This window comes from Elgaria multicarinata, chromosome 3 (assembly GCF_023053635.1).
Source record: "Elgaria multicarinata webbii isolate HBS135686 ecotype San Diego chromosome 3, rElgMul1.1.pri, whole genome shotgun sequence".
Lineage (NCBI taxonomy): Eukaryota > Metazoa > Chordata > Lepidosauria > Squamata > Anguidae > Elgaria > Elgaria multicarinata.
Window position 1 is genome coordinate 152,782,789 of NC_086173.1, and position 13,766 is coordinate 152,796,554.

The following is a 13,766-nucleotide window of genomic DNA, read 5'->3' on the forward strand; positions in this document are numbered from 1 at the left end:
TATTTTAAAAAAACACTAAACATGTGGGTGATTAAGATGTACATAACCTTGAGTGTTAAGATAACTGGCTATTCTGCTTTAAACACTTTCTGCTTTAAACACTTTTGCAACTTGTCTTTAAGAATTCGTATTGGCTGTAATAATTTATATGTGTAGGAGCGTATACAGACATCTCATGGTCTTTTGTTAAATGTTTAACTGCACTCTTTGTATGCAGTTGGGTGCTCTTTGGTCTCTGTTCATTTTTGTATTTTTCCAACTGCAGCCCATTTTTCTGTTTTCAACTTGTGGAGCCGCCAAAAGCTGGGTAGACTTGCTCCCCCGGACGGATCCCTCCACAACTCACTGAGCAAATTGGCTTCTTTGAACAAAAAACATTTTGCCTATAATTGCCTATCAATCTTTTTATATGGAAGGCTAAGTTTTCAGTGCCTGCATCCTCATAATTCTGCAGGTCTGCGGGACAGGAAGAAAAATGAAACTGCAACCAGACCTTGTGGTACTTATTCAGAGTTCTGTCTTTGCCAAGAACCAATGTGGTGTTATTTATGACTCTTAATGGGCTAGTTCGCACGATCACTGCAGCCCACCGTGGCTTATTGTTCTGTTCAGAGGACACAACAAATGATGACAACCCCTCATGGGTGCTGAATATTTAAAATGTTTGCCTGCTCTCACACTACAATCCACCGTGGCTTTTAAGCATAAAAGCATAATCAGGCAGCCATTTTGAATATTCGGCGCCAAGTGTGTGTGTGGGGGTATGCCATCATCTATTGTGGCATCTGAGCCTGGGTGGCAGGGTAGTTTGAGGATTAAACAACCCTCAAATGGTCCTGCAGCCAGGAAATCAGAAGACGTTTACTTCTTGGGAGGAGAGCAATGACAAATCTTGATAAAATAGTTAAGAGCAGAGACACCACACTGACAACAAAGGTCCGCATAGTTAAAGCAATGGTATTCCCCGTAGTAACCTATGGCTGCGAGAGCTGGACCGTAAGGAAAGCTGAGCGAAGGAAGATAGATGCTTTTGAACTGTGGTGTTGGAGGAAAATTCTGAGAGTGCCTCGGACTGCAAGAAGATCAAACCAGTCCATACTCCAGGAAATAAAGCCAGACTGCTCACTTGAGGGAATGGTATTAAAGGCAAAACTGAAGGACTTTGGCCACATAATGAGAAGACAGGATACCCTGGAGAAGAGGCTAATGCTAGGAAAAGTGGAAGGCAAAAGGAAGAGGGGCCGACCAAGGGCAAGATGGATGGATGATATCCTGCAGGTGACAGACTTGACCTTGGGGGAGCTAGGGGTGGCGACAGCCGACAGAAAGCTCTGGCGTGGGCTGGTCCATGAAGTCACGAAGAGTCGGAAGCGACTGAACGAATAAACAACAACAACAAACAACGCATGCTAACTGGGTTCTGATGATACAACAAATCATGGCAACCCCCGGTTACGGATTGTATATTCAAAATGGTCGTCCACACATGCCACAACCCACTGTAGCGACCTTGTGAACCTGCTCAATGTATGACTGTCTGTTTAAGAAGCTGTGGAGTGTTCTGGTTTCTCTCTAAAACTAGTAATCCTGGTTTGCAGAGGGTCCTCGAACAGAGCTGCTGTTAGATTTGACTGCCTTAGGGAGCGATTGTGAGGTGGGAAGTGAAATAGCCAGAAAATGGAGCTACGCAGTGACCCTTTTTGCCCAGATAAAAGAAGGGGAGGAGAACTTCTCCAGAGAATGAGGCTGCTGAGAACTCAGCGAGACAGTCTGCTGTGTCAACATCATAAAAGGCCACCCGCCCTCCAACACAGTTCAGAGACACTCGGATCCTCTTGACGTTCCCACTCACATCTGTGAAGTCAGGGATGGTGTGTTCTCCTCTGCACTTCCCTGCAGCCCAGAACCCTGACTCAGCACCACACTGGAATCTGCCTTTCCTACTCACAGACTTTCTGGCAACCCCCACGGCCCAGTCCTCGCTATTTTCCACAACGACATCCCAGAAATGTCTCCCTGATGTGAATCTCTCACGTCCCAACACAAAATAATAATGATCAAATCTCTGAGGATTTGGGGGACACCCTTCGCCTTTCTTTCTCAGTTTCAGACATTTACGATCCTCAGACAGGAGGAGCTGGGGATGTGCCGTGTCTGGGTCCAGATGCACATTTCCTGTTGGGAGTGCCGGGAGGAGAGGAAAGAAAAGAAGAAAATGTGCAGAGTCAGCTGTGAAGACTTGATTTAAGTTCTGGGCCTAAACACAACCAAAGGAATCACATTCATTCCCTCTCAAATCAGTAGCATTGGAATGCTCCTCTCCCTATTCCAGTGACCGGGTCCCAAAGCCTCAGCAAAAGATGGTGGCAGACTAGTCAAGGACAAAAGATAGAAATGCCAAGAAACTAGTTACTGCTCGTGCAGGGGAGAAGAAGCTGTGGCTATCTAAATTTTGTTGGACACCAATACCCACCAGCCTCAACAATCGTGGTTGTTATTCCAAGATGATGGGGATTGTAGTTCAACAACATCTGGGGAAAGCCCCGCAGCGGCTGTGGATCTGTGCCCTGTTGGTTAAACGATGCAGGTGCTGGTTCACAACTGCTGTGGGGGCTTCCCTGCGATGCTGCATTTATTTATTTATTTATTTATTACATTTTTATACCACCCAATATCCGAAGCTCTCTGGGCGGTTCACAAAAATTAGAAAAAATTAGAAAATTAGAAAAAGGTCAGGATTTACCCTGAGTTTTTCAAACAGACCGGGGTCATCATGACGCTTCCACCGTATAACGTCACTCTGCGGTCAAGTCGGGGGTGGGGGCTGGTGGAAGGCAACCAGCGATTAGTCACCTTTCACTAGGAAGAAGGTGGGGGCAACTCCAAGATCCGGATGGCTGCCCAGAACCCCAGCGTTCTCTCCTTGGTGTCGGGATTACACGGTGTTGCCCCGGGAGAGGTAAAGCACAGGGTTGAATAGGAAGGCAGCCACCTGGTTCTACCATCTCCACAGTTCATTGCTACACTAGAATTCGCATTGGGGCAGACCCCAAATCCCATTTTGCAATATCGGAAAATGAGATATTCATAGCCTTGCTAAATTCCTTCTTAAATTGCAAAGGTCTGTCTTCCCTGCTTCTTTTCATACAAGGCAAAACATATCATACAATGCCATTGCCTGTCGTGGTGTAATTACTGCACAATCAGGGTCCCAGCAAAGCCCACGTGCATAGGCTTCTATCCTGCAAGTGTCTGCACCTAACATGTGGGCATCAGGGGCATGCCTAGGGGAAGCTGTGCGATCCTGAGGTTGGGGTGAGAGGTACAGCCCTGCTCCTAACGATCCCATGAGAACTACTTCACACTGGGAATCCATGAATGTTTCCAGAGTTCTGAAGAGAGCACTGTGGACCTTTAATGAAGTACAACCAGTCAACTTTCTACTAATCTTCCCTCCCTCCTGAGAATTTGGTCCTCCTTCATTCGCCCAAATTTACCTTTCTGCTGCTGAAGTCCTGATAACAGGGTGCCTGTGGAAGAAAAGAGGTCAGATTAAGTATTTACAACAAATCCTGCCTTAAAAATTACTAGTATCTATTTACCATTTTGGTTGAAGTATGAATTAGTACACATAAGCAGTTCCAGGGCATCTGTAAGGTCACCAACTTTTATGTTTGTCTCATGAAAATGAGAAAGTTATAGCACTTTGCTTTGACTGGTTTACCTGGAAAATCACATTTTGAGCAGTGGATTATAGGAAAATCATTTCATAGATGTGTCTGAAATTTGGCACACATGAGCATCTCCAAGGCATCTGTAAGGTTACCAGCTTTCATGTTTGTCTCATGAAAGATGAGAAAGGTATAGCACTTTGTTTTAACTGGTCTGCCTGAAAAATCACATTTTGAGCAGTGGATTATAGGAAAACCATTGCACAGATGTGTCTGAAATCTGGCACACATGAACATCTTCATGGTATCTGTAAGGTCATCAAAATACATGTTTGTCTCATGAAAATGAGAAAGTTATAGTACTTTGCTTTGGTTTGGCTGAAAAAACACATTTTTAGCAATGGATTATAGGAAAACCACTGCACAGACATGTCTGAAATTTGGCACATACGAGCACCCCCAGGGCATCTGTAAGATCACCAACTTCATTTTTCTATGTTGAAAGATTAAAAAAGTTATAGGCATTTATTTTTTCCAATGCGAGTCTATGGGAAAATGAAAAAAAAGAATGATTCGGACATCTGAATCTCAATTCGGATCCGAGGTGGACTGGGTCTAACTCAATCCAAAGCAAATCGGGCTTGATTCGGAAGGCCCAAATCGGGATCCGAAGCTAATCAGGGGGGTCCGTCCACAGCCCTACTTCTTATATTCTTATCCCGTACCTATTTATGATGGATTTTTTATTCCACCACTAGAGGGCACTATTCAATTAAAAATCTTGTTGCTGTGTTGCTCTCTCAAGGAGCCCATTTTGAACACAAAAAGATCCAAGACCTGGTAAGAAGATGGTCCCACCCCTCCTAACGTACAGAACTTTTAGACACACATACAACCTCATTGCCCAAATTGGGAACCTGTTCTAATTTTCTGCAGAAGCTGATTGGCCAGTCCTTGTATTAATTATGAAGATGCCTTCCCCAGTTTCAGAGTTGTGCCGTGCGCTGTGCTCGTTGCCCACCCCATGTCAATCACAAAGCCAGCCTCCTTTCTCCAAACAGTTTTGAAAGTCTTTTAAAAGCGATGTAATGTAGTGCTGAATAAATATTTGATCAGATAATCATGGCAGGCACAAGGAGGAGGAGCTGCTGCCATAGCTCAGTGGTAGAGAAACTGCTTTGCATGCAGAAGGTAACAGGTTCGATCCCCGGCTAGGAAAGAATTCTGCCTGAAACTCTGAAGAGAGCTCCACTGCCAGTCAGTGTTGACGCTACTGGGCTTCCGCCTCTTGGATAGCTCCTTTAGAGTTCTGACTGAAACCTGGAACAGATTCTCTGCCCCACTGACCTCAGAGCCATCAGCTTCCACTGGCTTCCCCAGAGTAGGTGGTTTACTGGCTCCTGTGCAGTTTTTGTTTTTGTTTTGGTCCACTCTAAACAGTTGAAATGCCTCTCCTAAACTCTGACAGTGAAAGCTTAAGCTAAAATATGCTGGCATGTTTGCGCCCAAATCTTTTGCCAGTGTCATTGCCCATGACTGGAATATGCTCTCCTGAACCTCTCCTCAATGGTTTTCATCCCTGTTTTAAAATGGTAGAAAATCCATTTCTGAGTGAAGCTTGCCAAACAGCTCTCTTCAATGAATTTAAATTAACTTCTTCAATGACACTCACATCCCATATTTTCCTGGCCCGCCTAACATTTCAAGTGCCTGAGAGCCTTTCGCGACCACATTTGAGCCAATAGAGGGCCTGTTCAGACAACCTGCTAAGCCATGGTTAGGCCGCTAACCCATTTGCAGCAAATGGTTAGTGAGCATGTTTAATTTGTGGTTATGTAGCCATCATGGTTAGGAATGGTTCGCCCAACATGCTAAGCCATAATGTTTAGCTCAAAGTGCTTAACCACCGTGGCTTAGCGTGTTGTCTGAACAAGGTCAAAATGTTCAGTATAAAAGCCTTTGGGGCATTTTCCATTACCCTTGAACTGCTTCCTGATGCCCTCCAGGAAGGGAGTTATATCACAGAATTCCCAGATCCTCCACTTCAGCACAGGAGAAAACTTCATTTCAACTTTAGGTGGCTCCTGCTCATCAAACCTGGAAGAGAAACCATGTCAACCCACAATCCATCCAGTCCAGAATTCCCTAATGGAGAAACAAAAAGAACTAGGAAGAAAGGAAAGAGAAAGCACTGACAGACAAGTGGGAAAAGGTAGAGAGGGAGAAGAATGGTTTGAAGAGGAGGCTCAGGGGCAAAATACATGTGAGGCTAAACAGGTCACTAGGAAGCTGTGACAAAGGGTGCCCTTCATCAGGGGAATGCATCACTTCCCCTGCTTCCAACCTGAAAAAGCGATGTGAGAGCATAAGCAAAGACTTTATTAATCCATGTTATGGCATAGGATCATTCAAGTTAGTAGTTGCAGGAGCGGGATCCCTTTTTAGGGTTGCAAGTAAGTAGCTGCAGTATAAGGCAGAATGCCCCTGGAGCAATATTAGTAAGTAGATGCAGAATCACAATTGGAGGAGAAGCTCAGGGACAAAATACAGTTGAGCCTAAAAAGGTAACAAGGAAGCCCATTGGGATTTTTTTGGGAGGTGTTTTTTTAAATAAATCTAATTGACCCATACCCAGTTTTCCCTCGAGGTGTACAAAATTATGCATGGTATGGAGAATGTGGACAGGGAGACATTTTTCTCCCTCTCTCAAAATACTAGAACCCGGATCATCCCATGAAACTGATTGGTGGGAGATCCAAGACAAATAAAAAGAAGAACTTCTTCACACAGCGCATAGTTAAATTATGGAACTCACTACCACAAGATGTGGAGGGGGGCAGGGGGAGAAAGAGCTAACAGAAGCATGGGGGGAATTGCATCAGGATTATAGAGGGGGAGGCAAAGATTCTCTCTCTCTCTCTCTCTCTCTCTCTCTCTCTCTCTCTCTCTCTCTCTCTCACACACACACACACACACACACACACACACTGTGCACTGTGGCACTAATGAAAAGGGAGCACTGCTAATAAGAAACAAATAGTAAATGAATCTTTGCCTGCTTCTCAGTGGTGGTTCACAGTGGTCAGTGGGTGGGAAACCTTGGGGAGTCTGGGGGCCATTTACACACTAAGCCCAGCCCCAGAGATTGGAACTCCCTCTGCCACAACGCTGATTTTTTTTTTAAATTGATTCTGGCACAAAATCAATTTTGTTCCAGAAGCACCACAGTTACTTATGAGGTGTCCGAGGGCTCCCCTCTCTTCTTTAAATGTTAAAGAATAGAATTCACTGTTCCAAGGGGCTGTTTGTACATTTCACCGCTGAGCACTTTGAAAAACTAATCAGTAATGCCCCTGAAAGGACAATACTTGATGCTGTGATTCCCAAGGAGCATTCGGGGAGGGGGGGATGGTTGCCCACACTTTGGACCACCAACTGAAAGCCATATGGCCCGATCCTTTGTTGTAAGAGGAAGGGTACTACAAATTCATCAGATGTTCTCTTTTCATCTGTGAAATACTGGAGGATAAAGTCATACATTCTCTCCTCCCCAAGAGGTCCATGCTCTTTGCCCGTCATACAGCCCTTCTCAGCACAATTGTGAAGCATGAAGAGAAAGGAGTGGGATCGGCTTACCTCTCCAAGGTGCTTCTAATATCCTAGAGAGAAAAGAGAGAAAGTGGAGGGGGCTCAATAGCTGCCACATGTTTTTAGGCTGACAACCATAACCCAGAGGACCTTCTTTTCTGCGCTCCCAGACTGCGGAATAGCCTGCTAGAGGAGACTCGTCAGCTTGACAGTCTTTTAGCATTCAAGAAAGCTATCAAGACTGATCTCTTCTGGCAGGCCTATCTAGTAGAATTTTTAGGATATTTTAGTATGTTTTTAGGATGCTTTTAGGATGTTTTTAAACAGTGTATACCATGTTTTTAACCAGTATTTTATGTATTTTATGCTTGCTGTTGTTCCCCGCCTCGATCCAATCGGAGAGGCGGATAAGAAATAATAATAATTATTATTATTATTATTATTATTATTATTATCCTACGGACACCCATCAGTCCCTGGTGGCTGATGGGACTCTAGCAAATGAATCAGAGAGGGCTAATGCAAACCACTCAAAGACTGGGTAGGGGGCATATCTTTATAAAGCAGGGTGATAATCTTTGAGACAATAAATTCAACATGCAAAACGGAGCCTGGAAGTGTATTTAAACATAACACTTGAAGCAAATAAGGGGATATTATTGGCCAAGCCAAACAAACACTTCCCCTTCGAAATGTGCAGGGAAACATTATTATTATTATTATTATTATTATTATTATTATTATTATTATTATTATTTATATATATAGCACCATCAGTGTACATGGTGCTGTACAGAGTAAAGCAGTAAATAGCAAGACCCTGCCGCATAGGCTTACAATGCAGCCAACATGCAGCCAACGCTATGTGTCCTGGGTTTTATGAATAGCTGCTTTTGCTTTATTGGAATTTCTGGGAAGGCTATTGAGAAATTGCTGACCCACCTCTCTTGAAACAATACAGGATGTCTAAGGATGAAATGCCAATGCCAATGTCTAATGATAAATTAGGGTGACCATATGAAAAGGAGGACAGGGCTCCTGTATCTTTAACAGTTGCATAGAAAAGGGAGTTTCAGCAGGTGTCATTTGTATGCATGCAGCACCTGGTGAAATTCCCTCTTCATCACAACAGTTAAAGCTGCAGGAGCCCTGACTTCTTTTGTATCTGGTCAAAAGGGCACACTCCTGCAGCTTTAACTGTTGTGATGCAGAGGGAATTTCCCCAGGTGCTTCATGCATACAAATGACACCTGCTGAAACTCCCTTTTCTATGCAACTGTTAAAGATACAGGAGCCCTGTCCTCCTTTTCATATGGTCACCCTAGATAAATAGTTGTGAATTTGACAACGTAAATAAGTAAAAAGTAGTAATTGTATTATTATTATTATTATTATTATTATTATTATTATTATTTATTTATATAGCACCATCAATGTACATGGTGCTGTATTAAAAAGGAAGGCACACAAAGACATATCTAGGCTCAAGGAATTCTGTGTAAAGGGCTTAAAAATAGTTGTCAAGATGACCTAGATAGTATCCTAAGAGAAAATGCTGAGTTAAAGCACTATCGCTGGAAGGTCAAAAGTACAGTTAAATTTTTCACTTAACAGCATTTTCAGCCAAAAAATATTGTGTAATGTATACACATCAAAAAGCTTGATATATAGACATCTAGAAATAATTAGCCTGGGGGTTCCTAAATATTGGAGCTATAGTTTGAAAACACCCAGCAATGGCCAAATCCATAACTTTTGTGCCTCTCTCTGCATGGAGCAACTCAGGAGACTGTGTTCCTCTCAGCAGTAGAATCATAGAATAGTAGAGTTGGAAGGGGCCTATAAGGCAATCAAGTCCAACCCCCTGCTCAATGCAGGAGGAAGCCTCTTTCTACCATTGGGAAAGAAATCATAGAATCATAGAATAGCAGAGTTGGAAGGGGCCTACAAGGCCATCGAGTCCAACCACCTGCTCAATGCAGGAATCCACCCTAAAGCATCCCTGACAGATGGTTGTCCAGCTGCCTCTTGAAGGCCTCTAGTGTGGGAGAGCCCACAACCTCCCTCATTGTTATCTTCATTATCCTTCTTTGTTATCTTCTATCAGTGATTAGAGCTAAGAGGAGGATATCCTCTCCCCTCTGCCTCTCTGTATGGCTCAGTGGGACGGGGCCTCTCCATCTTCTGTGGGCCAGACATGGAACCTCCCAGGGCCAGAGTAGCCCTGTAGGCCAAAAGTTCCCCATCCCCAGGCCAGATCATACCTGCAGGGGTTCAAATGACAACAGATTCCATTAACACTAAATTGAAACCTTGAAAGCAGACTAGATAAGGCAAATACACTACTCTATTCCTCTTGTATGCTCCTGTGCATAAGAGACCTGGTCACCAGAATTCCTTATACAGGTGAAGGAGGCACACAAATGTTTGCAGAGAGCCCTCCCCTGAAGAATGGCCCAGGCTGTTTCCGCCACAGTTTTACCTGCAGGAATTCACTCGCTGGTTGCTGACACTTCTCCTCCATCTCCCGGATGATGGTTTCAAGAGAGGAAAGTTCTTCAGAGAGTCTGGCCAGGTGCTCGTCCCTTTGCCTTGGGATCTCCTTCTCCACCTCTTCCATCTGGGCCAGCAGAAGCTTCTCTTGCTCTTCCAGGAACTTGTGCAGTAGCCTGAACTCAGCCACTGTCTTTCCCTTCTCTGTTCTTGTATGCATCTGCAACAAGTAGATGGAAAGAGGAGAGTGGTAGGCCCAGTGTCAGGGATATGATCAGCCTTTACAGCAATAAGAGGTAGGGAATGAGAATTCGACAGGAAGGACATTTGCGAAGTTTCATAGAGATCATATCAATATTCAGCAGGGAAAGGGGATCTTAATTGATATTCAGCAGCATGTCCTTAGGGTGACCATATGAAAAGGACAGGGCTCCTGTATCTTTAACAGTTGCATAGAAAAGGGAATTTCACCAGGTGTCATTTGTATGCATGAAGCACCTGGTGAAATTTCCTCTTCATCACAACAGTTAAAGCTGCAAAACTATACTGCAGCTATACTGTGACCAGATTTAAAAGAGGGCAGGGCACCTGCAGCTTTAACTGTTGTGACGAAGAGGGAATTTCACCAGGTTCTCCATATATACAAATGACACCTGCTGAAATTCCCTTTTCTATGCAACTGTTAAAGATACAGGAGCCCTGTCCTCTTTTTCATATGGTCACCCTACCTTAAAAAGATATCAATATAAACACTCCTGGTGTAAGAGACCTACAAGACTGCACTGGGCCAATTAGTCACCAAATTTATAATAGAAATACTCACAAGTACAATTGTGCCAATTGATTTACAGATGTACACAATCTGTTAGAATTTCAAACAACTGTATCACTTATGCTGGTCTATTTAAGAACAACTCTGACAGTTACGTCTGATCTATTTAATAAAAACAATGACAAGTTATGTCTACGGAACCTTGGTTTATCTCTGCTTTAACCAGACCAGATCAACCTCAAATATTCCTATAGCTCTCACAAGTTTAATAACGTTTTACAATAATGGATAACGTTGTAGAAAATAACACTTCCAGAATATTATTTATCATTACATTTATATCACACCTTTTTTCCAAGGAACCCAAGGCGGCATACATAACCCTCCTCCTCTCCATTTTTATCCTCACAACAACCCTAGACTGGGCTAAGAGTCTGTGACTGGCCCAAAGTCACCCAGCGAGCTTCCATGGCTGAGTGGGGACTAGAACCTGGGTCTCCCAAGTCCCAGTCCACTATATCACACTGTCTCTACAGCACAATACCTGATAACGTTGCAAAAATAACACTTCCTGAATAGGCAACTTCTACCACTGGTGTTCTGGTCCTGATAAAGGCAAAATGGCCTTCTTTATTAATTGGTTGAAAAGTGAGATAGTCCATGATTTTCGCAGTTCACCCTTCCCAGAATGTGTAGATAGTACTTCCCAGACCAGTGACTAAACAATCAATGTTTCCAGAATATTCTCAAAGACAGATATCTGCTTGTTTGTGTTGTTGTTTTCACCTGTTTTACTCTTACTGCAGTTTCATTCAGTTGGCATTCACACACCCGTTTGCTTCCCAATAATAGTGACACTTACAAGCAGCTCTTGGCTTTCCTTCTCTAAGTTTGCTTTGTTCTGTAGAATTTCTTCTTTTTCACTCCTCAGTATCACTATGAGCAAGTCAATGCCCTCCTGGAGAGAAAACAAGAATTCATGCTTGGTGGTTATTAAAAAAAAAAGGGGGGGGGATTACAATATATACAGGATAGCTCACTGAAACCCAGAATGGATGTACAGCCCCACCGAAATCGGAACCACCAGCTTTCACTGTATCCCCCCTCCTATAAGGTCCCAAATGTCAGGTCTGATCAGTCTGGCACAAGGGTAAATTGGAGTAACAGGAGAGACGACCAAGAAAAATCCGAAACAAGCACAGGACAAATTTGGGTAGGGTGACCACATGGAGAAGAGGACAGGGCTCCTGTATCTAACAGTTGCATAGAAAAGGCTATTTCAGCAGATGTCATTCTTATGCCTGCAGCACCTGGTGAAATCCCCTCTTCATCACCACAGTTAAAGCTGCAGGAGCCCTGCCCTCTTTTGTATCTCATCAACTTGACAGTCTATTAGCATTCAGGAGAGCTATCAAGACTGATCAATTCCAGCAGGCCTATCTAGGGGAATTTTAGGATGTTTTTAGAATGTTTTAACAATGTATATTATGTTCTTAATTCAGTTTTATGTACTTTATATTTACTGTTGTTCCCTGCCTCTATCAAAATGGAGAGGCGGGTAAGAGATGATGATGATGATGATTTGGTCATGCTACGCAGGTCTCCTGCAGCTTTCACTGTCGTGATGAAGGGGGAATTTCACCAGGTGCTGCATGCATACCAATAACACCTGCTGAAATTCCCTTTTCTATACAACTGTTAAAGATATTGTTTTATTGTTTTACTCCGTACAGCACCATGTACACTGATGGTGCTATATAAATAAATGAATTATTATTATTATTATTATTATTAATAATAATAATAATAATAATAATAGATACAGCAGCCCTGTCCTCTTTTCCATAGGGTCAATCTAGGTAACAAGAATCAAGGAGAATCCCAAACTAACTGCACCGGGATTTCCTACCTTGTACTCTGGGGCAGCTTCATCCACAGGAACCACCGTATGATTTTCGTGCTCCTTGGACCTGTCACACACCACGCAGATGGGGGTTTCATGGTCTTTGCAGAAGAGTTTCAGGGGCTCCTGGTGCTTCTCGCAGACTCTCCCCTTCCCTTCGGCCCTCTCTTCCCCATGAAGCCTGAGTTGCTTGGCTAATTCGACGAAGTTGGACAGCTGTCGATTGGGGATGGCGTTCTTCGGCCGAACTGTTCCTCTGCACTGAGGGCAGGAAGCTCCCGTGTCCTTCCCCTCCCAGCACTGGGCCAGGCAGGCGCGGCAGAAATTGTGTCCACACTCGACTACGGTCACCGGGTCCGTGAAATACTCCAGGCAGATGGAACAAGTGGCTTCCTCACAGAGCTTCCCGACCGGGTCCCCAGCAGCAGCCATGGCTGCCTCACCCGGGAGAGAGAGAGGAACCAATGTAGTTTCGCTTTCTCTATTTACTTTCAGCAAACAGGCGTCTCCCTTCCTGGAAATGACTTCAACTGAGGTGAAAGGAACAGCCAGGGTGGTGTCCCGCTAATTTGCGCCCTAGGCAAGGCAAGCTACTTTCACCCCTCCCCGCCCCCCAAATTGCCAACTTTGATTTTTAAGAACAGATGTTTTGTAGAAAAAAAGAAGAAGCACAAAACTTTAAACTGCTAAATTTATTTTAAATTGCAAGAATAAGTAATCAAATTTTGATTAACTTTCGCAAATACAAAAGAACATATTTTAGCACACAACACAAATCATTTTGAATTAAAGGGCACTCGGTATAACGTATACCTCTGCCATTGGCCAAACAACATTAAAATAGGGTGACCATATGAAAAGGAGGACAGGGCTCCTGTGTCATTAACTAGGGTGACCATATGAAAAGGAGGACACGACTCCTGTATCTATAAACCTTTTACTTCACACACTTGTAAGTATATATACTATTTAAGGTTACTTAACGTAACCAACCTGTTATGTTACCACAATCCTGGGGTGCTCAGAGGTGCTGGCCTTGCAACCACGGGGAGACAGTGCCAAATAGATAAAGACTGGACTATACGGACCAATGGTCTAACTAAAAATGGCAGCCTCACATTTCCTATGTCGAACAAAGGAATACTAGAAGCAGGGGTGATTTATTAAGGGTGGTGGTCTATTCTCTCTTGCTTTCACCAGGGGAGAGCAAGTCACTGACCCTGACTGTGTAGCGTTGGTCTCTTGTCTCCTTTAGGGTGACCATATGAAAAGGAGGACAGGGCTCCTGTACCTTTAACAGTTGTATTGAAAAGGGAATTTCAGCAGGTGTCATTTGTAT

The 13,766-nt window shown here is 43.7% G+C and overlaps 1 protein-coding gene across 1 annotated transcript in view; it reads right to left on the minus strand.

The window, feature by feature from the left end:
- Positions 1-1,218: 1,218 nt before the first annotated feature.
- LOC134396049 (E3 ubiquitin-protein ligase TRIM7-like) overlaps positions 1,219-13,766 on the minus strand; it is a 247,771-nt gene continuing 235,223 nt past the window's right edge. Inside the window, exons 11-14 of the mRNA XM_063122387.1 lie at positions 7,308-7,330; positions 5,650-5,768; positions 3,498-3,530; positions 1,219-2,175 (exon numbers count right to left, since the gene is read on the minus strand). Of these exons, the coding sequence (XP_062978457.1) occupies positions 1,637-2,175; positions 3,498-3,530; positions 5,650-5,768; positions 7,308-7,330 (714 nt within the window). The 3' untranslated portion in view covers positions 1,219-1,636. The remainder of the gene's footprint in view (positions 2,176-3,497; positions 3,531-5,649; positions 5,769-7,307; positions 7,331-13,766) is intronic.